The sequence below is a fragment of the Ranitomeya variabilis genome, chromosome 8 (genome assembly GCF_051348905.1).
Source record: "Ranitomeya variabilis isolate aRanVar5 chromosome 8, aRanVar5.hap1, whole genome shotgun sequence".
NCBI classification, from domain to species: Eukaryota; Metazoa; Chordata; class Amphibia; order Anura; family Dendrobatidae; genus Ranitomeya; species Ranitomeya variabilis.
The window spans coordinates 52,908,269-52,934,808 of record NC_135239.1 but is presented as its reverse complement, the minus strand read 5'-3'; the positions used below and the strand labels follow the sequence as shown (position 1 = coordinate 52,934,808).

The window sequence follows — 26,540 nt, the reverse complement described above, 5'->3', positions numbered from 1 at the left end:
TATCAAAACAACATTAATGTGTAAAATTAAGAATTAAAATAAAAAATATTGCTATACTCACCTCTCCGACGCAGCCTGGACCTCACCGAGGGAACCGGCAGCGTTCTTTGCTTAAAATGCGCGCTTTTCCTTCCTTCCGTGACGTCACGACTTGTGATTGGTCGCGTGCCGCCCATGTGGCCGCGACGCGACCAATCACAGCAAGCCGTGACGTAATTTTCAGGTCCTCAATGCCTAATTCTAGGCATTCAGGAATTTAAAATTACGTTCCGGCTTGTGATTGGTCGCGTCGCGGTCACATGGGCGATGCGACCAATCACAAGCCGTGACGTCACGGGAGGCAGGAGACACGCGCATTTTTAAAATTACGTCACGGCTTGTGATTGGTTGCGTGCCGCCCATGTGACCGCGACGCGACCAATCACAGCAAGCCGTGACGTAATTTCAGGTCCTCAATGCAGAAATAGGCATCAGGACCTGAAATTACGTCACGGCTTGCTGTGATTGGTCACGTCGCGGTCACATGGGCAGCACGCAACCAATCACAAGCCGTGACGTAATTTTAAAAATGTGCGCATCTCCTGCCTCCCGTGACGTCACGGCTTGTGATTGGTCGCGTCGCCCATGTGACCGCGACGCGACCAATCACAAGCCGGAACGTAATTTTAAATTCCTGAATGCCTAGAATTAGGCATTGAGGACCTGAAAATTACGTCACGGCTTGCTGTGATTGGTCGCGTCGCGGCCACATGGGCGGCACGCGACCAATCACAAGCCGTGACGTCACGGAAGGAAGGAAAAGCGCGCATTTTAAGCAAAGAACACTGCCGGTTCCCTCGGTGAGGTCCAGGCTGCGTCGGAGAGGTGAGTATAGCAATATTTTTTATTTTAATTCTTTATTTTACACATTAATATGGATCCCAGGGCCTGAAGGAGAGTTTCCTCTCCTTCAGACCCTGGGAACCATCAGGGATACCGTCCGATACTTGAGTCCCATTGACTTGTATTGGTATCGGGTATCGGTATCGGATTGGATCCGATACTTTGCCGGTATCGGCCGATACTTTCCGATACCGATGCTTTCAAGTATCGGACGGTATCGCTCAACACTATAAGACACCTATCCATTATTAATCCTAGTGTAGTGAAAGAGTTAAAAAAAAAAAAGACACGGCCAGAAAAAAGTATTTTAATATTCTTAATTTAACCATACTTACGATGCTTCAGCGCCTGCAAAAAACGTAAAATAATAAACCGTAATTAATAACGAGTGTCCCACGACTATCTCCCCTATAGAACAGTGACATTGGGTGATGTCACTGCTCTATAGGACCTTCAGTGACACACTGACAGGAGACAATGGCTCCTGCAGTACATCACTGAGAGATTACCTTAGTTCACTGGTCTCACTTTATGGCAAAAGCTGCGTGGAAACTTTCTCACACAGCAGTGCCAAAAGTGAGACTAGGGACTATTTTCTCACAGGGGCGTAGGAATACATTGTGGGGAATACATTGGGGAAGCATACCTTCCATCATTGTAGTCCTGGAGCCACTGGAGAGCGGTCACATCAGCTGATGCTGCTGTTCTGCATGGGAGATAGTCGAGGGACACTCATTTTAATTGGATTTCTGTGGATCAGGGACTATAGTGTTTGTTTATTATTTTAATATTTTTTACAGGTGACACTGGCTTCGGGGATCAAAGTGACAAGTGATGGTGAGTATGTACTCTATGTTTAATGTACTGTATGTCTATATGTATGTACTGTATGTATGTTCTTTATGTATATATGTATGTTGTATGTATGTACTGTATGTATGTACTGTATGTGGCATGCTGCATGTCGCATGCTGCATGTCACATGTTGTCACATGTCGTCACATGCTGCATGTCGCATGCTGCTGCGTGTTGCATGTTGCCACATGTCGCATGTTTTCACATGTTGCATGTCACATGCTGCATGTCGCATGCTGCATGTCGTATGTTGCCGCATGTCCCCGCATGTCGCATGTTGTCACATGTTGCATGTCACATGTTGTCACATGGTGCATGTCGAATGGTGCATGTCACATGTTGTCACATGTCGCATGGTGCATGTGCCATGTTGTCACATGTCGCATGTTGTCACATGTCGCATGTTGCATGTCGCATGTTGCATGTCGCATGGTGTCACATGTTGCATGTTGTCAGGTCGCATTTTGTAGCATGTTGTCACATGTCACATGTTTTCACATGTCTCATGTCATCACATTTCGCATGTTGCATGTTGCATGCTGCATGTCGTCACATGTCGCATGTTGTCACATGCTGCATGTCGCATGTCGCATGCTGCATGTCGCCACATGTTGTCACATGTCACATGCTGCATGTCACATGGTGCATGTTGTCACATGTCACATGCTGCATGTAGCATGTTGTCGCATGCTGCATGTCGCATGTTGCTGCATGTCGCATGGTGCATGTCGCCGCATGTCGCATGTTGTCACATGTTGCATGCTGCATGTCACATGTTGTCGCATGGTGTATGTCACATGGTGCATGTCACATGTCGCATGGTGTATGTTCTGTATGTGTGTAATGTATGTTGTATGTATGTATGTATGTATGTATGCACTGTATATGTGTGTATGTGTTTTTTTAGTTTTTTTTTACATTCAACACATTAGCCGGATGATGGGACTACGACTGTCCCATCATTGGCTAATGTGTCACTCACTGCCACTGTAGCAGGCATTGCCCGATGGGACTTGTAGTCCCATCGGATGATGCCTGCACACAGAGACACACACCAATGACCCCACCACACAGCCCCGCAGACTCCCAGCCCGCACAGTCCAGCACCTTCGGTAGTTTCACCTCACAGACCCCCACCCCCCGCCACCACCACTGCACCGGCAGCTGCCACCACCACTGCATCGGCCGCTGCCGCCACCAACGCACTGGCCACCACCACCACCACACCAGCCACCGCCACACCACCGCACCGGCCGCCACAGCACCGGCCGCCGACACCACCACACCGGCCTCCGCCGCCACCGCACCGGCCGCCGCCACCGCACTGACAGCCGCTGCTGTGACTGCACTGGCTGCACATCTCAGCCTCGCCCCCAGCACAGCCCCGCCCTCAGCACAGCCCCACCCACCCCCAGCACAGCCCAACAGCCAGCCCCCAGCCCCGCCCACAGCCCAGTCACTCTTGAGTGACTGCTACCTGTGGAGGCTGGGTGTAATAATTATAGAGGATAACTCAGGAGACTCTTTGCGTGGAACAAGACAACTACAGGACACAGTTTTATAAGTGGTAAAGTCTATATCATCACACGGTGATTCAAACAGGTGCAGAGAGAAACTCAAGTCCACAACACTTGGAGTAATTATTAAATGCAGCTTAGCAGTCTATAGGAAACTTCAGAGGAAAATGCAATCACGCAGAAAGTCTATGAAGCACAATTATTCTTGAGGATACTTGACACGAATAAGTCCTTATATCTTAGCTCAACCAGGGAGGCCTGGGTAATAGTCTCAGGTTCTTTCAGAGCAGCAACAGCTTACATGTCCAGCAAATGCAGATGGAAGTAAACACGAGCAGCAGATGAAGGAGGATTACTGGAACTGGTGTATGCAGCAGGAACTCAGAGCAGAGTAGCAGGAAAACCCCACAGGTTCACCGGAGCAGTTATATAGCCAGGGAGTCACCAGAGGTCAGGAGCTGGATACAAGGCAGAATACTCTAGCACAGACTGAAGGCTGAAGTGGAGTTTTATAGCAGGAAGACACAGTGCACATGAGACCAAAGACGCCATCTTGGAAAAGGGCAGTAATGCACGAAAGGTAATAAAAAATGTTCAGAGCCCTGAAACTGGGTCATGCCTGTTGCTGACGTCACGTCAATTTCCAGAGTCTTTCACTCTTCAGGCACATCAGGGGCTCTCTAAGTGCGATATGGCATCTGCTAATGATTCCAGCAAATTTTGCGTTCAAAAAGTTAAATGGTGCTCCATGCCTTCTGAGCGCCCAAAACAAAATTTTCCTCCACATATGGGGGTATCAACATATTCAAAAGAAATTGCACAAGAAATTGTTTGGTGAATTTTTTCCTGTTACCCTTGTGAAAATAAAAACTTGGGGTTAAAATATATTTGAGGGGGGGGGATGTGATTTTTTTTTATTTTCATGGCTCAACATTATAAACTTCTGTGAAGCACCTGGAGATTCAAGATGCTCACCACACATCTATAGGTACATTCATTGAGGGGTCTAGTTTTGAAAATGGGGTCAAATGTGGTTTTTTTCACTCTTTAGGCACATTGGGAGCTCTCCAAACGCAACATGGCATCCGCTAATGATCCCAGCAAATTTTGCATTCAAAAAGTCAAATGGCGCTCCTTCCCTTCAGATCCCTGCTGTGTGTCTAAACATATCAGCGTGCTCAGGAGAAATTGTACAAAAAATGTTGGGATCCAATTTCTCCTGTTCCCCTTGTGAAAATAAAAAAATGGGTCTTAATTAAAAAAATAAAAAAAAGTTAAATGTTTATTTTTTCTTTCCTCTTTCCATTAATTCCTGTAAAGCACCTGAAGGGTTAATAAACTTCTTGACTGTGATTTTGAGCACCTTGAGGGGTGAAGTTTTTAGAATGCTGTCAATTTTGGCTATTTTCTGTCATATAGACCCCTCAAAGTCACTTCAAATGTGATGTGGTTCCTAAGAAAAATGGTTTTGAACATTTTGTTATAAAAATGAAACATCACTAGTCAACTTTTAACTCTTACTACTTCCTAGTAACAAATATGTTTTAAAATTGTGCTGATGTAAAGTAGACATGTGGGAAATGTTATATATTAACTATTTAGAGTGACATAATGCTGTGATTTAAGGGAAAAAAATATAAGTTTGAAAATTGCAAAATGTTAAAAATTTTCACTGAATTTCCGATATATTCACAAATAAAGGCAAGTCGTTTTTCCACTATCATGAAGTACAATATGTCACAAAAAAGCAGTCTCAGAATCAGTGGGATCCGTTAAAGCATTCCAGAGTTATTACCTAAAAAGTGACACGAGTAAGAATTGAAAAATTTGGCCTGGTTAGGAAGGTGAAAAGAGACTTGAAGGGGTGAAGGGATTAAAGAATTGTTCCCAAAAGAACAAGCTATCACCTAATGTTTTGATAGGTGTTAACTTGGTGATTACTGGAGGTTCTACTGATCAGACCTGCAGCAATCCCATAATTGCAGCTCTAATAGATATGTGGCAACACAGAGGAGTGGAGGTACACATGTTGGACCTCTGCTCCATTCATTGTCAATGGGACTGCTGGAAATAGCCGAGCATGGAGCTCAGCTATTTCCAGCAATCCAATAAACAATAAATGGAGTGTAGGCATGAATGCATGCCTCCGCTCCTCTCAAAATGGGTTGTAGACCCTCATTTTAGCGCCCATAAGTCAGACCCCCAGTAGTCAGCAAGTTTTTCCCTAAACTATGGATAGGGGGTAACTTTTTTTTTATTTTTTGAGAATAACCCTTGTGACAGAGTCACTGGTGAAGTGATAGAGGAGAGATACGTGTCACTGCGCATGATGGCGTCAGTGATGTAAAACCAGATTAGTTTCCTTCAGGACACTACATGTTGAGAGGATGAAATGAGAGTTACATTATGGGCTGGTTTCAGTGGACCTGCATAGACCTGCATGGTGGGAGGGGGTCCACTGTATCTCCACATTTAGAGTCCTGACAGGGTCTGTGTGATGTCAAGATCATGTGATCAGTCACATGATGGCGGAGTCACAAGATCTGAGCTTAAATGACTGAAAGCCAGAGCTTTCAGTGTTCTGTCTGTGCTTGAAGAGGGAGCACTCCAGAAAAGTATGGCTGGGACTTGTAAACCTGAACAGTGTGTGTTCTGCCAGTCATGAGCGGGAGGAACCCTGCTCTCAGAAGGACTGTGTTTGTTTTGCCACCATTTTGTTTTGTTTTTCTGTTTTGCCCAGAGGGCTATATTTTACTACACCTTGGTTTATGCTGCCTACAATAAACCAAAGGAAGTTCTTAAAGACGCACTACACCCGTGTCTACCTCCGCGTGCAGCCGAGAGAGCCGATCTACCGCACAGTTTAACAAGTGTTAATCAACTTCCTTTATAATTGACAGCTGCCTGAGTAACTAACTATTTCTAAAGTGTGTACATTTTGAGATGATGATAACATATCAATACACAGTAGTGGTGGCACTTCCAAATATATGACCTAAACAAAAAAAAGGAGTGAAGACCAGCAAAGCCAAAAAGCATACAACACAGAGGAATACCTTGAGAAAAAAAGGTAGGCATGAAAAAGGAAAGTGCCCAACAGTTATGAAAGAAGACTCCAAGGATTATACATTATTGCCCCTAAGATATGTAATGTGAATTAAATAACAATTATTTATTACTTGGATCCCCCTTCGCTCAAGCATTGCCAACTCAGTGGTCCCCATCAGTTCCATAGGGAATGATGTTTCATTCATCAGTCATCTGACTTCTGTAGCCAATGACTCCCCTCAGCGATTACATGTTGAAAATGTAAACCTCACTACTGGGACCAGTGATTGCCTGCGGTGATCAGGGAATTAATTGATGGGAAATCAAAACTCCTGGTACTTGTGAGCAACTTCAAAGCAGCAGCACTAAAGGGGAGAGTAAGTCAAAGGGTTTTCTTTTTTATAACATTCTCTTAGGGCAAATATATGACATAGTCCCAAAAAGTCCCTTTAATAATATAAATAAGAAAAAGTCTTTATTGCTGCCTCCATAGTTGCATCTATAGCAGGGTTATGTAATACAGTAATGCCACAATCACATTGACGGCAATGTACCGTATGTCATGGAGAAGAAACTAGTATCAAACCAAGAAGTGGGTTTTTAGCATACGCAGAAGTTTTCCACTGTGTGCGCTGTATTAGGACTCCTGCCCCTAACTTTCTTTTGTACCATGCAAACTCATAAGCACTTACATGCAGGGGAGGACATATCATTGGTGCAACCTGTGCGGCCACATAGGGGCCAGAGAAGTAAGGGGGCCACTTCTACCTCCAAAGCTGACGTAATTGTACATTATGATGACCTATTGGGTGAAAAGTGCCCTTATATTGTTCTTGCGCAGCAGCCTTTCTCTATGTCCGCCAGCGCTCACATGCAGATCATCATGAGTGTTTGGTTTTGTTGCCTTCTTGTGGTGCACTGTGATTAATTATGCCGTATAGTTAGCAGTATGAAGGTTCAATGTTGGGCGACATGAACTTACGTTTAGGAGTAATATGCTTAAATATGAGTGATGGAAAATCTGCTCTACATTGATGTGTCTATTGGGACTGTCCAGTGTATAAATACATAAGAGCCCTCAATCTTAAATGGGTAGAAGTTGTCTCAAACATGCGGATTGTGCACTATAACACTTGTAAGATTGACTTTTTCCATTAAGGCGGTATAGGTAAGACACAATGGTAATACTTACTGTTGCTGCTGGTCCTGCAAATGCCAAACAGAGCAGCATAAGGAACGGGATAGATTCTTGAGTAGGTTCAATATAGGGCATACTAAGGCTTCTGTCATAGCAGCTAAACCCTGAATGTACTGGCTTGAAGACATCTGTCAACTCCAGAAAGTAGAGGCTCACCACTGATGAGGCCAGAATAGGCAGCTATAGTGAAAAAAAAAGAAAAAAAATCAATGCAAATAGAAAGCAAAGTACGTAAAGATGCACCTGCATCCATAAAAACTATATTGCATATTTGAAACAAAATGGCGTGTGAAAAATGTAGCTAGATATGTCCTGCACTGTACATTCTTGCATAATTTGCTTTTGTTGCCCGCTTAAAGGGATTGCTCATGCTTACTAAATTAGCAACCTTTCCATAGAATGGATCACCAACAACAAATCTGTGTGTGACTGGATCTGGATAACCAGCATGTGCTGCGGCAGTGAGTGGCGTTCACTCATGCACATGCTGGTTATCCAGAGCGGTCATTATTGCCTGTATCCTTGTGCACACCGCTATCTGTCTGACTGATGAAGATGATTATATGGCTGAAAAGTCTTCTTTAATTTTGGATGACCTACACACAATAAAATTATCTTGTTACACCAGTTACCTTAGTGCCATATTTTCTACAAAATTTACATGGGATAGGATCTTACTTGGGCAAAATCCACAGTAATATGGTAATTACTATTTTGGCTACTCCTTGATAAACATACTAATACACTGTAACAGTGTGTGCCACAAATTGCCACTGCACCTCATTGCTACCCGCAGCTTTTTAGTTTAAAGGGGTTTTCTCATTATATTTGTAAAATTGCAAAGTGCTTGTAAAAACAAGCAACTTTGCAATTTACCTCTTATTAAAAATCCTCTTTGTTCTCAAGATTTTACATTTTTCTATAATGTACTTCTCATTGCCAAGAGTACCCACCACCTCAGAGGTGATTGATTTTCTAGGAAAACTTGCAAGATGTTTGCTATACAGCCTGCAAGAGACGATTTGAAGCTGGCTGGATCCCTGGTCTCAACATAACTCCCATGCTGCCAAAAACAAACTGCCTCTGCTTGTAGCTTCAGAAAGCTGGCAGTTCGAGATAGTGGCCTGAAATGTGAATCTGTGGCAAGCCGGGAGCTAGGATTCAGAGGGATAGTGCACTCCTAAAAATATAAATATGAGGCAACACCTTTAAGACCCTCTGTTGTCTATGGGGAGGAAAGTTTGGTAGTGGACTTATGTTCATAGGAATCAAAATGGTGGCGGTCACTTCATTTGCCCATTTATGTCCACTCCAGTGTACCGCTTAGAGTGTGTGTAGAAGTTGATCGGAATATCTTAGGAAGTGTTCACATGGGTCAATAACGTGACGTTAATTCCAATGGATAAAAGGCAATTGTTTACTCATTATCTTCATGGGCTGCACAGGGAATTGAGCTGTAGAGTTGAGGGTAGTAACAGGATGGATTAAGATTTCCGCAATGATACCATAAAGTAGACAGTCTTAAAAGCCTTTATTCACTGGAGAATCCTCAGGTATTCTTATAAGCTAGCAAGATTCAGACATAAGGCCTTATGTACCCTATACAATTTAGTTAGTTTTGGGCTGGACGATGGTTCAGCAGACGGCTCGGCTGGCTCCTATCTCCCCTGACTCTCCCATACACAGGAGAGCTCAGCTGGCTGAGCCCTCCATTGTGCTCTTCAAGACAGTTGTCCACAGGTATGTCTTATCTCTAACAGAACAAAAGGGTGGACAGTCTGAAATCTGACACACAGCAACCTTCTTTCTTCCAACATCATATGTCAGAAAAGGCCTCATAGACAATAGACCAATAGACTGCGACCTGAACCTGTCGATATCGGCAGCTTTGGTCAACGTTAATTTAATGTGTATGGGGGCCTTTACTCTGCTTTCCTACATGTAATAAATTGAATGATTGGCCCAATATTATTCTAAATAAATAGAATCTGATTTATGGTTTTAGTAACTGTTCAAAGGCTCGTTAACAAAGATAAATTATTTTAATTTAATAATAACGTTTAGTTTTGAATGTCTATAGCCACAACAAAGGAAGTATTAGCATTTATAAAGCAAAAATTTCAAAATTCATAGTGCAAGTAAATAACAAAAAAGCAAAAATTATGATATAAATAGCATTATAAGGTATAGTATAAGAGTGTAAATATTACAGAACCTTAATAGAACCAGCTCTAAAGATATTGGTTACTAATTAACCAAAGAGAAGACATTTATTAGATTTTTCTAACATTTGACAAAATTCAAGTAGATTTTTTAAAATAAAATTAGGGTGAAACTGACATATTCTATGCAAAAGCACTAGAAACATGAATGCTACCCAACGGAAGTCAGTACACTTCTTGTATCCCCAAGGTAATGCCACATGTGGTTAAAAAGTGACCTCAGCTGCTCAGAGCACAAAATGTCATGAAAATATATTTTTTCTTTTAATTTTCCCTATAGCCTAAAACTCTGCAGGAAAAATTATCTCCTAATCCTCAGAAATAAATCATCTAGAGATAACATTAATATTTGCCTTGTCTTTGATGACAGATTACACTATAAGAATTTATTTATGTTTTACTTTTTTAATTTGGATAATACATTATTCATTTATAAAAGATTCAACCCTACAATGAGGTCAATGCTGACGTCAGCATCTAAATGTTTAGACAGAGGGAGAGGGACCTCTCCATCACCCGATCGGGCCCCCTGGAGATAAGATTATGACACACTGATACGTTGCCAACAGCCCCGGTCATCCACGTGCATAAGCTATAGGGCTAAGGGAATTGTCACCATTAAAATGCAGTATAATCTGCAGGCACCATGTTATAGAGCGGAGGAGGTGAGTATGTTGTCATCTACTTTTGTGAAAAACACTAGCTATAGCCTGTATTTTCATCATTTAATCCTCTGCTTTTTCTGGTCCAGTTTGGTCCAGTAGGCGGTCCTATCAGTGACTAACCACTTTCTTGGCATAAGTGTGTATACAGATACAGCTGTCAGTCACTAATAGGACCACCCAAAGGACCAAACACTCCCAAAAGAGCATAGGTATAAAGCAATAAATGACAGGTTATATTAAATCTTACAAAATCAATATCAGTCTGCTCAGCTCCCCCTGCTCTATAACACGGTGCCTATTTTTTGTTACATGTTCCCTTTAATGGGGATATTCAGACCTGTGTTAAAAAAAAGTGCCTAAGTACTAACAGGCATTTAGTTGCTAACTACCTGCCTTTTGTGCTCAGCACCTTTCTTCACTGGCACAGACCGCTCCTGTAGTCAATTCGGCTGCTCCCTCTCAACAGAGCATCTCTTCTTCTTCTGATCTGCTCTGTTGGCGGGGCGTGACTGCTGACATCTTGCTGATTGACACCTGTCTCTGCAATTAGGGGGTAAATCAACATGATGTTGGCAGTCATGCCCTATCAACAGAGCAGCTCTTCTTCTTCCGAGCTGCTGTGTCGAAGGGTTTGACTGCTGACATCTTGCTGATTGATAGCCGGCTACCCGCAGTTAGAGGGTCAATCAACATGATGTTGGCAGTCACACGCTATCAACAGAGCAGCTCTTCTTCTTCCAAGCTGCTCTGTCGACGGGGCGTGACTGCTGATATCTTGCAGATTGACAGCCGGCTACCCAAAGTTAAGGGGTCAATCAGCATGATGCTGTCAGTCACGCACTATCAACAAAGCAGAGCAGAAACAAAACATCAGCAGACACAGCTAAATTGCCAGCAGGACAGCAGGATCCTGTTAGTGCTTAGGCACTTTTTTAACAACTTCACTTACAGTTAACTCCTTAGCACCCTTTCAGTCAGTAGTCCTCTGAATGTACAGAATTTTTTTGATAGTTAGATAGATAGATATAAATTCAGAAAAAAGAGGCAGCTCTCCAGTATTTTAGAAAATACAAAAGGGATTTTAATAGCCCTGGTGGAGTGGCGACATTTTGGCTGTAATGAGCCTTTCTTTTTACGATAGATAGATAGATAGATAGATAGATAGATAGATAGATAGATAGAGAGTTATGCAAGATTTGAGGAAGGTTTCTAGTACCAAACTTCATAGGCAACCAATGCCCTCAAAGATTTTAGCCCTTTTTTTTAATGAAAATGTAGCACAAACTGACAGACCTCAGGATAAAATAGAGACTGAGTAACACATGTAACTTGGACCAAAAATGGACATGTCTTCGCAATTTATTTTGCGGACACAAGGCAGCAATAAAATACTGGTATGTGAACAGCTCCATAGATTATAATGGGTATGTGTTCTGTCCATGAAAATCACAGATACGTAGAACACATATGTGAAAAAAGGGTGCTCACTATCTCAGGGTTATATCTGACTCAGATCTTTCCTTCACTCCCTATATCCAATCCCGCACTCACTCATGTCACCAGCAACTCAAAAGCATATCTATTATTCAACCTTTTCTTACTTTTGAAATTGCAAAAACTATTTCTGTTGTTCTGATATATTCTTGCCTGAACTACTGCAACTCTCTACTTATTGGTCACCCTCTTAAAATTCTCCTTTCATATCCATCTTGAATGTAGCAGTTAGAATCATATTTCTGTCCAACCGCTACACCGATGCCTCCACTCTGTGCCACTCATTGCACTGCTTACCCCTCTGCTTCAGAGTCCAATATAAACTTTTCTTTCTTATACAAAAAGCTGTCCACAGGTCTGCACCATCCTCCCTCATCTCTGTCTACCATCCTACCTGTCTTCTCCATTCTGTTAAGGATCTAAGATTAGCATAATCTTTAATCAGAAATTCCCATTCCTGTCTCAAAGATTTCTCTCATGCTGTGCCAATTCTATGGATTTTACTATCCCAGGCAATACAATGAATTCCCAGTATCCACAGTTTTCAGTGTGGCCTCAAAACACATTTCTTTAGACTGGCTTATCATCTCACCACTGTTCTCCCTTCCTAAATTTTCCTCAGAAAATGGTGCCTTCAATCATCTGTTCCCATACTCTCCATTCACTCAATAGCACTTTGTATTTGTACTTATACAGATACTAGTCGATGACCCCTTCACACAGCTTTATTTGAATACCCTTATTTATTAAAATCATTGCATCTTCCCTGCGTCCTCATAGATTAGAAGCTTGCGAGCAGGGCCGTCACACCTTGCAATTGTAGAAATATGTGTTACTCTCTCATGTCTGCTATTGTCTGTACATGTTCCTTCTGAATTATAAAGCGCTGCAGAATATATTGGCTTTGAAGAAATAAAAGTATTATTTATTATTATTAATGGACATGTGAATGAGGCCTAACAAGGAAACATGTTCGTTTTTTATTTGAGTCATATATCAAAATTACTCATCGAAGTCTAAGACTCCGTGGAGATCATGGCCAGCCTACAGACGGCATCAGTGTGCAATCCATGTGCTGTCTTGGATTAAAATTGCAATGAATAATTTTTTTTCATTCATAAATATCACTGATGAAACACTGATGGGAAAAACTGAAACTGACCAAACACTGATGAAGACCAGATCAAAGATAGTGATGAAAAATTGATTTTTTTTCTGTACCAGAAAAATTGTGAGCAATTTATGTTTGTAAGCTTTGCACAGGTGTATATAATAAGGGTTAGTGTTCTATCAAAGAAAGGTACCGTATTTTTCGGACTACAAGACGCACTTTTTTCCCCCAAAATGTAAGGGGAAAATGGGGGTGCGTCTTGTAGTCGGAATATACTTACAAATTATGCGGCAGCAGCAGCGGGGGCGGTCCCGATGCAGCCATGCTGGTGCAGCTGTGGCTGTGCTGCGGGCAGGGACTGTGCTGCAGGCAGGGGCTGTGCTGTGGGGCTGTGGCAGCGGCTCTCTAGGCTCAGTGGGGGCTCCGACGGCATTTCTTCAAAGCCCGGAGGCCCCCCGCTCATCCGGCATGTTGCGGTGGCCTCCGAGAACATAGGCGCCAGGAAAATGGCCGCCGGGCCGGCGCACTCTCAGATTCAAATCTCGTCAACGAGATCTCGTCTCCCGAGATCTCGGGGCGAGATCTCAGCAACAAGATCTGAATCTGAGCGTGTGCTGGCCCGGCGGCCATTTTCCTGGCGCCCATGTTCTCGGAGGCCACCGCAACATGCCGGATGAGCGGGGGGCCTCCGGGCTTTGAAGAAATGCCGTCGGAGCCCCCACTGAGCCTAGAGAGCCGCTGCCACAGCCCCACAGCACAGCCCCTGCCTGCAGCACAGTCCCTGCCCGCAGCACAGCCACAGCTGCACCAGCATGGCTGCATCGGGACCGCCCCCGCTGCTGCTGCCGCATAATTTGTAAGTACCGTATATGCCGTCGGAGCCCCCACTGAGCCCAGAGAGCCGCTGCCACAGCCCCGCAGCACAGCCTGTGCCCCAGAGCCCAGCAACTGCCGGCAGCACAGCCTGTGCCCCCAGAGCCCAGCCTGTGCCCCCAGAGCCCAGCCTGTGCCCCCAGAGCCCAGCCTGTGCCCCCAGAGCCCAGCCTGTGCCCCCAGAGCCCAGCCTGTGCCCCCAGAGCCCAGCCTGTGCCCCCAGAGCCCAGCCTGTGCCCCCAGAGCCCAGCCTGTGCCCCCAGAGCCCAGCCTGTGCCCCCAGAGCCCAGCCTGTGCCCCCAGAGCCCAGCCTGTGCCCCCAGAGCCCAGCCTGTGCCCCCAGAGCCCAGCCACTGCCCGCAGCACAGCTTGTGCCCCAGAGCCCAGCCTGTGCCCCGCAGCACAGCCTGTGCCCCAGAGCACAGCCACTGCCGGCAGCCCAGCCTGTGCCCCCAGAGCCCAGCCTGTGCCCCCGGAGCCCAGCCCCTGCCCCGGACACAGAGCCTCCACCCCTGCCCAAGCACAGAGCACCAGCCTGGGATGGGATTTCCTGGAGGCCAACGCACCACCGAAAGGCCCCTGTGACTTCTCCACCTGTGGCGAGCCCTTCACTGGTAAGCTGAATTCGGACTGTAAGACGTACCCCCATTTGAAAAATTTTTTTTTTTCCTTATTTTTATTATGAAAATTTGGGGTGCGTCTTATCGTCCGGTGCGTCTTATAGTCCGAAAAATACGGTATGTCTTAGGTTTCATGTACACAACCATATTTTCAGTCCAAGTGTGATCCGCACACAGACCATTGTTATTTAGTGATGAGTAGTGTTGAGCATTCCGATGCTGCAAGTATCGGGTATCGGCCGATACTTGCTGTATCGGAATTCCGATACCGGGATTCCGATACTCTTGTGGTATCGGGTATCGGGTATCGCAACAACATTAATGTTAAAATGTGTAAAAGAGAGAATTAAAATAAAAAATATCGCTATACTCACCTCTCCGACGCAGCCGGGACTTCAGCGAGGGAACCGGCAGCGTTGTTTGTTTAAAATTCGCGCTATTACTTGGTTACGTGAATTCCCGGCTTGTGATTGGTCAGGTCGGCCACGTTGCCGGGACGCGGACCAATCACAGCAAGCCGTGACGAAATTACGTCACGGCTTGCTGTGATTGGTCCGCGTCCCGGCAATATGGCCGCCCTGACCAATCACAAGCCGTGACGTCACGGGAGGCTGGACACGCGCCCATTTTAAAATGAGCGCGTCCAGCCTCCCGGCTTGTGATTGGTTGACCGCGGCGCAACCAATCACAAGCCGTGACGTCACGGGAGGCTGGACACGCGCCCATTTTAAAATGAGCGCGTCCAGCCTCCCGGCTTGTGATTGGTTGACCGCGGCGCAACCAATCACAAGCCGTGACGTCACGGGAGGCTGGACACGCGCCCATTTTAAAATGAGCGCGTGTCCAGCCTCCCGTGACGTCACGGCTTGTGATTGGTCAGGGCGGCCATATTGCCGGGACGCGGACCAATCACAGCAAGCCGTGACGTAATTTCGTCACGGCTTGCTGTGATTGGTCCGCGTCCCGGCAACATGGCCGACCTGACCAATCACAAGCCGGGAATTCACGTAACCAAGTAATAGCGCGAATTTTAAACAAACAACGCTGCCGGTTCCCTCGCTGAAGTCCCGGCTGCGTCGGAGAGGTGAGTATAGCGATATTTTTTATTTTAATTCTTTCTTTTACACATTTATATGGTTCCCAGGGCCTGAAGGAGAGTTTCCTCTCCTTCAGACCCTGGGAACCATCAGGAATACCGTCCGATACATGAGTCCCATTGACTTGTATTGGTATCGGGTATCGGTATCGGATTGGATCCGATATTTTGCCGGTATCGGCCGATACTTTCCGATACCGATACTTTCAAGTATCGGACAGTATCGCTCAACACTAGTGATGAGCGAATATACTCGTTACTCGGGATTTCCCGAGCACTCTTGGGTGGTCTCCACAGTGGCGTATCTAGGGGGGGGGGCAGCTGGGGCATGTGCCCCGGGCGCAGCCGGCAGGGGGGTGCAGTCGGGCCGCCTAATTCGGCTGTCCGCAGTGTCTCCCCCGGTGGCTGCATTCTGCCGCCCCCGGTCTGGGAGTCAGCTGTTCTCTGTGCCGACTGTCAAGCTGACAGCCGGCACAGAGAAGCTGCAGCGCGCCGGCTCCCAACGTGTGCAGAGGGGAGGGGAGCCCCTGCAGAGTGGCTGCGGCGAGCAGGGAGAAATCCCTGCAGCTCCGCTGCCCAATGATCTGCCTTCCTGCTTCCTCTTGCTTCCTCTTACACAGACGCGCCGCTGGATGACGTCATCATTCAGTGGCCGGCTGTGTCAGAGGAAGGCGATGGAGCTGCTGCGGCAGAGCGCGAGGAGAGGTGAGAGGTGTGTGTGAATGTGTGTGTATGTGAGTGTGTGTGTATGTGAATGTGTGTATGTGTGTGTGTATGTGAGTGTGTGTGTATGTGAGTGTGTGTGAATGTGTGTGTGTGTGTGAATGTGTGTGTGTGTGTGAATGTGTGTGTGTGAATGTGTGTGTGTGTGTGTGAATGTGTGTGTGTGTGTGTGTGAATGTGTGTGTGTGTGTGTGAATGTGTGTGTGTGTGTGTGTGTGTGAATGTGTGTGTGTGAATGTGTGTGTGTGTGAATGTGTGTGTGTGAATGTGTGTGTGTGTGTGTGAATGTGTGTGTGTGTGTGTGAATGTGTGTGTGTGAATGTGTGAATGTGTGTGTGTGAATGTGTGTGTGTGAATGTGTGTGTGTGAATGTGTGTGTGTGTGAATATGTGTGTGTGTGAATGTGTGTGTGTGTGAATATGTGTGTGTGTGAATGTGTGTGAATATGTGTGTGTATGTGTGTGTGTGTATGGCTCAGTATTGGGTGTGTGTGTGTGTGTATATCGCGCTGCAGGGGAATGTCCAGAGAAGTGAATGGTGTGTGTGGGGGGAGGAGAGGGCAAAGATGGGGCTGTTGGGGAGAGAGCAATGATAGGGATGGTGGAGGAGGAGAGGACAATGATGGGGCTGACGGGGGGCATATGTCCTTGGGGGGGGTCGCCAAAATGAATTCTTGCCCCGGGTGCCAGAAACGCTAGATACACCTCTGGGTCTCCGAGTATTTTTTAGTGCTCAGAGATTGTTTTCCTCACCTCAGCTGAATGATTTACATCTGTTTACCAGCTTGATTACATGTGGGGATTCCCTAGCAACCAGGCAACCCCCACATGTACTTATGCTGGCTAACAGATGTAAATCATTCAGCTGCAGTGATGAAAACTAAATCTCCGAGCACTAAAAAGTACTTGGAGGTCACCAGAGCGTGCTCAGGAAATCTCAAGTAACAAGTATATTCGCTCATCACTAATGTTATTCTATGAGGTCATGCACATGTCTGATTTTTTTTCCTCGGATTTAGGAAAAAAATCGTAACATGCACGATTTGCATCCATAAATCAGATCGCACTAGGCCATGCAATTCAATGGGTCCGTCAAAAAAATTGGACTGCACTTCGGGTTTGGTCCGATTTTCATGGACTGACAGAAAGGAGAAAATGGAGACTTTTTTTCCATCTTTTCCACATCCGAGAAAACTGGATCACACTATAATCACACACTGATCAGAGTGTGATCAGCATAAGAGGAACGATTTTCTCAGACACGAGAATATCGGTTGTGTGACCCTAGCCTTATCGAGGCTAGTGGGTGCACACAAATTAGCCAATTTTTGTGTTAAGTACCTCAATTTTAGAAGTATAATCTTTGTTTGCATTAATGCCATTTACAAGTCATATATTCCATGTTTGCATATAACTTGGCGCTCGCAGTTTGCTGCTGCACGCTTTGGTTTGCACACAAGGCAGTCACAGCAGTCTGCATCTTTTCATGTTTGCTTCATTCCGATATGCAGGTCAGTTTTTGTTTCTTTGCATTTCTACTGATTTAGGCATGGATGGAAGATAAATCGAGACAAATGGTACTACTCGAATGGACATTGACCAAAGATGAGGCCAGGTATTACTATGTTTAGAGAAGTGAGGCCTTAAGTGCAAAAAGTTGAGTACCCATGGAGTAAAGTATATAAGCACTTTTTCTCTTATTGTAATATGATTGATAGACGAAAAAATTAAAATTCAATAATAAATCTAGTAAAGAACAGAACTGGTTAGAAGAATTTGTCACTGTGAAAATCTTTCTTGAAATACTATAATTTGCATAATATGTAAATGTTATTTCTGAACCCAACTTCGCTCCCCCACTGGGAACTGACCTGTACTTGGTATGCTAATGAATATCTTGGGGTCCACTGTACTACTTCTCTCAGCGCAACCAGGGACGCAGAGTACAGACTTTTTGCTGACTTACTACTGGGAATGGAAAGGGAAAATAATTGCAGTTTGGGAATTTGTGCCTCTTCAGTTATCCACAGAATAGTTCAGGGCTGTTTTTCATGGTGACAGATAGATCTTTCCAAATGTCTGGGGTAGATCTGTAGGAATATCTGAGGAGTAGACTTTTTTCTTACTGTTTAGTAATTACGTGATGGTTGATGCAAACATGTAAATTACAGACTTATGTCTGATTGTGAGCGTGAGGGATGGACTTGCTAAGACACCTTGAAAATCAGTGCAACTGCTTATAGCAGATAAATTGTTAGGCTCCGAAGATACCTGGGGCACCATTGCACACTAATATGGATGGAAGACACAAATAACAAAAGTCAACAGTACTGGATTTAAAGAGGACCTGTCACCAGATCAAAAGTGTTCAGTTTTTGCTCTTATTTTATTCCCACAGCTCCCCTGAGTATTAGACATTATTTTATTTTTTCTATTTTGTTTATTTTTTTTAAAGCTGCCATATGGTTCCAGAGATATGGGTCTACTTTGTATGCAATTTTTGATGTTATTTACCAAAAGGGTGTGGCTCACATGGTAATTATGCAAATCAGCTTAAATATACACCTCAGAGGATCCTGTGAGCCACACCCCATACCAAAACCCATAACAAGCACTAAATAACAATATTCTGATGTAACAGGCCATAGTATAATCCGAGTTCAGGCTATACTAGGTGTTAAAGCGGCCTAGGCTTGATTATACCCTGGGTATATTATGGCCTAGGCCAATTTATACTGCTGGATATAAATTGGCCTAGGCCATTTCATACCCCTTCATGCCAGATGAGGCCTCCCTTTATATCAGCAGCGTTGAGTGATATTCACAAGAATTACTTAATTTTTCAACATCTTATTGGGGGTTTATGTTTATTACATAAGTTATGTGAGAAGATAACTTACTTAAATCTTAAAGTGCTAAACACAAGGGCTTTTATTACTTGAACCAGAAAAACTTCAATTGGTAAAAATGTTAGAGTTCCACAAGAATATAATGAGAAATAAAGGTATTAAATGGCAACATTATCAAATCTCCATAAACATTACCATTGCCCTATACTGGATGCATATAAACCCAGCCGTATAACATAGCATGACATGGGAATGTGGAAAACCACATGAAAAACGACCAAACTGGGTGCTAATACAACAACATCTTTATTAATAATCAGCATAGACAAGTTTTTTTTTAAAAAAAAGATGTTGTTGTATTAGCACCCAGTTTGGTCGTTTTTCATGTGGTTTTCCACATTCCCATGTCAAGGATATAATGAGGTAAATAATCCTGCCGCACTTCTCAGTAGTTACACATTAAAGACAGCTGTGTGAGTATGATAGAAAGAGATCTGCACACTTGTCAACCAATCAGAAACAGGGTGTGAAAACAAGTGAAGTGATAAGATCAAGTTACAATTGCATTCTAATATAAAAGCCCTTGTCTTACTGGACAGCAGTGTAATCTCAGATGTAAGGACTGTTGTCCTTTATGAGTCACATTGTATTGTAAGGCCTCTTTCACACTAGCGTCGTGCACTGCAAGTTGCTATGCGTCGTTCTGTAGAAAAAAACGCATCCTGCAAAATTGCTTGCAGGATGCGTTTTTCTCCATAGACTTGAATTAGCGATGCAGTGCGATGCATTGCCACACGTCGCAACCGACGTGCGACGGTTGCTTCATGTTGCGTCGGACCGTCGGCACAAAAAAAGTTACATGTAACTTTTTTTTGTGCGTCGATAGCGTCTTTTCCGACTGCGCATGCGCGGCCGGACTCCGCCCCCGCCTCCCCGCACCTCACAATGGGGCAGCGGATGCGATGTAATACAGCATCCGCTGCCCCCGTTGTGCGGTGCTTCCACATTATGCGTCGCTGAGCTGCAACGTCGCATAGCAACGTGCAGTGCACGACGTTAGTGTGAAAGTTGCCTAAGATCAATCTTCATCATGTAATTAACAATACAAATACCTTCCCTCTACCTGTAAGTCAGTTTTAGATTATTAAAAAATGGTATAAAAAATCTATCTAATTTACATAGAATCATAAAATAGAGAGGTATATTGTAGCCTAGATGGGTTTAGTTTGGCCTTGGCTATTTTTTACCCCGAGTATAGCTTGACCTGGGACAGTTTATCCCTCGGGCTATACTCTGGCCTGGGCCAAACTTTACCTGGGTTTAATAGGGACAGGGATTAATTTGGCCTGTTACACCGGGATCCACACACAAGTTACCTGACTGCATACAGTCATGCGTTAGAAGATACAGCTAAGAATTTTGCTCTTACAATGTTGGTCAGGATAATAGGCTTTAGATCTTAGTTGTTCTTGCACTTATAGGATCACCTTGATATAATCCAGTTTTCTGTTGGGGTGTAGAGTTTATAGATTTATAACTATTTAGTTCAATTAAACTCAAAGACACTTTGGAGACTTAATAAGTGAACTTTGTACATTATAGCACGTTTTTTTTAGAGACTTATTTTGACAGCATAGAACTGCTTGTGACATTCACAGCGTTGCTAATTACGCCAATAATTATAGTAAGCGCTGCCTTCTTTTTGAACTCTTTAAAGACACGGATGCTTTCTCTGTGATTATTAAACTGTTTGTTCTAACAGTAGACACCAGCTTTTCATATGGCAGGACAGATTAGAAGAATAAATTAAGCATTTTGTTTCTTTGTGGTTCATGGAAAGGAGGAAATTTTCCAAAATATGACCATAACACAAGCAATCTTCTTTCCAATAGGTAAATACAATAAGCACCTCCAAAATTTCATATGGAGACTTTAATCAGTGGCTTTCTAAAATTTCAGTCTGAAGTTTACCCGTCATTAGTATTCATCAATTTATGTCAATAGTAGGGTTGAGCGACTTTCATTTTTTTAAGATCGAGTAGGGTTTTGGGAAACCCGATTTTGTCCAGAGTCGAGTCGAGTGCAGTCGGCCGATTATCGCTAAAAGTCGGGGATCGACCGAAACACGAAACCCAATGCAAGTCAATGGGGAAGCATAGTCGGCAGTGAGTGGAGGCCAGGAAAACACCTACAGTGCCCATTTTAATGCCAAAAACATCCATTCTTGTTTCTGAAGCTTGTCAATCTTAATTAACTTTATAATAATAGTTGGGCATAGGGAATTGGGGGTCATTTGGCAAAAGTTGTGGGGGGAGTAGGGCCGGCTCAAGTTTTTCGTGGGCCCAGGAAATGCGGACTACGTCACGGCGGTGTTGCAGGGAAAGGTAAGTATTTAAAAGTTGCAAGTGCTGTGATCCTGAGCAAGCAGGGGGGGGGCCCACTCGTTCGCATTGCCACTGGCACAGGGCCCCTCAAAGTACGGCGGTGTGTTTGCATGGCGGGGGCGCCTCCCACCAGCAGCGACACTTTTGCGTACTCTGAGGGGCCCTGTGCCAGTGACGTCGCCAACGAGTATGCCCCCCCACCTGATGAAGGAACCTGCACTTTCATCTGCACCTTCCTCTTTGTCCCTGTGTAAGGTGGTATAACATGCGGGAAGGGGAACCTTACTTTCAGCAGGGACAGATTCTGGCTGTGTAGAGTACAAGGGGAATGTAGTGGTCTAGGTCAATGTACCAGCAGACTCATTTAGCAGTGGCTGGGCAATGGGCAGGATGAGGAGGAAACAGATATAGGGCCAAAGAATAAAGTAGGCTACATGCAGTTCAAAATTGGTAACAGGACTAAACAGGCGGCATTGCTTTGTTCAGTGGAGTAGCAAACCCAAGAGCAGCAGACACTGTTTCAAGGGCCTAACCACACTAGTAGGCCAAATGCAGTTTAATATCTGATAGTATAGGGCGAAAGCCAGAATGTGGAAGCTCAGCTTTGTTCAGTTGAGGACAACACCAGGGAGTGGCAGACACCTTTAGTAGGCCGGAAAAGCCTATTGCATTTTTTAAAATGGTAATTTGGAGCAGAAGGTTGAAGCTCAGCTTTATTTAGTTGAGGGCAACACCAGGGAGGGGCAGAAGCCGTTAGTAGGCCCTAACCACCATTTTTTTTTTTAAAACCACTTAATGAGAGCCGGAAGGTTGAAGCTCAGCTTTATTTAGTTGAGGACAACACCAGGGAGGGGCAGAAGCCGTTAGTAGGCCCTAACCACCATTTTTGTTTTAAAACCACTTAATGAGAGCCGGAAGGTTGAAGCTCAGCTTTATTTAGTTGAGGACAACACCAGGGAGGGGCAGAAGCCGTTAGTAGGCCCTAACCACCATTTTTTTTTTTAAAACCACATAATGAGAGCCGGAAGGTTGAAGCTCAGCTTTATTTAGTTGAGGACAACACCAGGGAGGGGCAGAAGCCGTTAGTAGGCCCTAACCACCATTTTTGTTTTAAAACCACTTAATGAGAGCCGGAAGGTTGAAGCTCAGCTTTATTTAGTTGAGGACAACACCAGGGAGGGGCAGAAGCCGTTAGTAGGCCCTAACCACCATTTTTTTTTTTAAAACCACATAATGAGAGCCGGAAGGTTGAAGCTCAGCTTTATTTAGTTGAGGACAACACCAGTGAGGGGCAGAAGCCGTTAGTAGGCCCTAACCAAAGTTGAAGGCCAAATGCAGTTTAATTTCTGATACTATAGGCCGAAAGCCAGAAGGTGGAAGTTCCGATTTAGACAGTGGAGGACAATTTGAATTAGGGACTGCAGACAGACTTAGTAGGCTGTCCCCTGTGGACCATGCATCCACCACATTAACCCATTGCGCCGTAATGGACACGTAATCTTCCGTGGCCATGCCTACAGGTCCATGCGTCTGTTGTCAGGTGCACCTTTGTACTCACAGATTGCCAGAGTGCATGGACAATGCGGTCTTCTACATGCTGGTGGAGGGTTGGGATGGCTTTTCTCGCAAAAGAAGTGTCGACTGGTTAGCTTGTAGCGTGGTACAGCGTAGTCCATCATGGCCTTATTAATAGTAAATAAAATATATAACTAGGCTCTATGAACTTTTAAATAGGTTCCAGGGGTACACGGGCAGCATTGGTGTGGTCAGTGGAGGAGTATTGCAAGTAGGGGCTGCAGACAGGCTATCAAAGGCCTAAAATAACAAACAGTAGGCAGTCATGGCAGTTTTACATCGGTTACATGGATACACAGGCAGGCACTCCAGGCAGCATTGTGGTCAGTGGAGGAGTATTGCAAGTAGGGGCCGCAGACAGGCTATCAAAGGCCTAAAATAACAAACAATAGGCTCATGGCAGTTTCACAGCGGTTACATGGATACACGGGCAGGCAGCTTGGTGGTGGTGAGTGGAGGAGTATTTAAAGTAGGGACCGCAGACAGGCTTCAAAGGCCTAACATAAGAAAATGGGCTGGCTGTAGGCACTTTATAATTGGTTCCAGGGGTACACGGGCAGCAGTGGTCTGGTCAGTGGAGGAGTATTTAAAGTAGGGACCGCAGACAGGCTTCAAAGGCCTAACATAAGAAAATGGGCTGGCTGTAGGCACTTTATAATTGGTTCCAGGGGTACACGGGCAGCAGTGGTCTGGTCAGTGGAGGAGTATTTAAAGTAGGGACCGCAGACAGGCTTCAAAGGCCTAACATAAGAAAATGGGCTGGCTGTAGGCACTTTATAATTGGTTCCAGGGGTACACGGGCAGCAGTGGTCTGGTCAGTGGAGGAGTATTTAAAGTAGGGACCGCAGACAGGCTATCAAAGGCCTAACATAACAAACAATAGGCTCATGGCAGTTTCACAGCGGTTACATGGATACACGGGCAGGCAGCTTGGTGGTCAGTGGAGGAGTATTTAAAGTAGGGACCGCAGACAGGCTTCAAAGGCCTAACATAAGAAAATGGGCTGGCTGTAGGCACTTTATAATTGGTTCCAGGGGTACACGGGCAGCAGTGGTCTGGTCAGTGGAGGAGTATTTAAAGTAGGGACCGCAGACAGGCTATCAAAGGCCTAACATAACAAACAATAGGCTCATGGCAGTTTCACAGCGGTTACATGGATACACGGGCAGGCAGCTTGGTGGTCAGTGGAGGAGTATTTAAAGTAGGGACCGCAGACAGGCTATCAAAGGCCTAAAATAACAAACAATAGGCTCATGGCAGTTTTACAGCGGTTACATGGATACACAGGCAGCTTGGTGGTGAGTGGAGGAGTATTTAAAGTAGGGACCGCAGACAGGCTATCAAAGGCCTAAAATAACAAACAATAGGCTCATGGCAGTTTCACAGCGGTTACATGGATACACGGGCAGGCAGCTTGGTGGTGGTGAGTGGAGGAGTATTTAAAGTAGGGACCGCAGACAGGCTTCAAAGGCCTAACATAAGAAAATGGGCTGGCTGTAGGCACTTTATAATTGGTTCCAGGGGTACACGGGCAGCAGTGGTCTGGTCAGTGGAGGAGTATTTAAAGTAGGGACCGCAGACAGGCTTCAAAGGCCTAACATAAGAAAATGGGCTGGCTGTAGGCACTTTATAATTGGTTCCAGGGGTACACGGGCAGCAGTGGTCTGGTCAGTGGAGGAGTATTTAAAGTAGGGACCGCAGACAGGCTTCAAAGGCCTAACATAAGAAAATGGGCTGGCTGTAGGCACTTTATAATTGGTTCCAGGGGTACACGGGCAGCAGTGGTCTGGTCAGTGGAGGAGTATTTAAAGTAGGGACCGCAGACAGGCTTCAAAGGCCTAACATAAGAAAATGGGCTGGCTGTAGGCACTTTATAATTGGTTCCAGGGGTACACGGGCAGCAGTGGTCTGGTCAGTGGAGGAGTATTTAAAGTAGGGACCGCAGAGAGGCTATCAAAGGCCTAACATAACAAACAATAGGCTCATGGCAGTTTCACAGCGGTTACATGGATACACGGGCAGGCAGCTTGGTGGTCAGTGGAGGAGTATTTAAAGTAGGGACCGCAGACAGGCTATCAAAGGCCTAAAATAACAAACAATAGGCTCATGGCAGTTTTACAGCGGTTACATGGATACACAGGCAGCTTGGTGGTGAGTGGAGGAGTATTTAAAGTAGGGACCGCAGACAGGCTATCAAAGGCCTAAAATAACAAACAATAGGCTCATGGCAGTTTCACAGCGGTTACATGGATACACGGGCAGGCAGCTTGGTGGTGGTGAGTGGAGGAGTATTTAAAGTAGGGACCGCAGACAGGCTTCAAAGGCCTAACATAAGAAAATGGGCTGGCTGTAGGCACTTTATAATTGGTTCCAGGGGTACACGGGCAGCAGTGGTCTGGTCAGTGGAGGAGTATTTAAAGTAGGGACCGCAGACAGGCTTCAAAGGCCTAACATAAGAAAATGGGCTGGCTGTAGGCACTTTATAATTGGTTCCAGGGGTACACGGGCAGCAGTGGTCTGGTCAGTGGAGGAGTATTTAAAGTAGGGACCGCAGACAGGCTTCAAAGGCCTAACATAAGAAAATGGGCTGGCTGTAGGCACTTTATAATTGGTTCCAGGGGTACACGGGCAGCAGTGGTCTGGTCAGTGGAGGAGTATTTAAAGTAGGGACCGCAGACAGGCTATCAAAGGCCTAAAATAACAAACAATAGGCTCATGGCAGTTTTACAGCGGTTACATGGATACACAGGCAGCTTGGTGGTGAGTGGAGGAGTATTTAAAGTAGGGACCGCAGACAGGCTATCAAAGGCCTAAAATAACAAACAATAGGCTCATGGCAGTTTCACAGCGGTTACATGGATACACGGGCAGGCAGCTTGGTGGTGGTGAGTGGAGGAGTATTTAAAGTAGGGACCGCAGACAGGCTTCAAAGGCCTAACATAAGAAAATGGGCTGGCTGTAGGCACTTTATAATTGGTTCCAGGGGTACACGGGCAGCAGTGGTCTGGTCAGTGGAGGAGTATTTAAAGTAGGGACCGCAGACAGGCTTCAAAGGCCTAACATAAGAAAATGGGCTGGCTGTAGGCACTTTATAATTGGTTCCAGGGGTACACGGGCAGCAGTGGTCTGGTCAGTGGAGGAGTATTTAAAGTAGGGACCGCAGACAGGCTTCAAAGGCCTAACATAAGAAAATGGGCTGGCTGTAGGCACTTTATAATTGGTTCCAGGGGTACACGGGCAGCAGTGGTCTGGTCAGTGGAGGAGTATTTAAAGTAGGGACCGCAGACAGGCTATCAAAGGCCTAAAATAACAAACAATAGGCTCATGGCAGTTTTACAGCGGTTACATGGATACACAGGCAGCTTGGTGGTGAGTGGAGGAGTATTTAAAGTAGGGACCGCAGACAGGCTATCAAAGGCCTAAAATAAC

The 26,540-nt window shown here is 45.1% G+C and overlaps 1 protein-coding gene across 1 annotated transcript in view; it reads right to left on the bottom strand.

The window, feature by feature from the left end:
- The window catches only part of PLPPR4 (phospholipid phosphatase related 4), a 126,542-nt gene that overhangs the window by 57,875 nt on the left and 42,127 nt on the right, over positions 1-26,540 (bottom strand). The window contains exon 2 of the mRNA XM_077277318.1: positions 7,495-7,680. Coding sequence (XP_077133433.1) covers positions 7,495-7,680 — 186 coding nt within the window. The remainder of the gene's footprint in view (positions 1-7,494; positions 7,681-26,540) is intronic.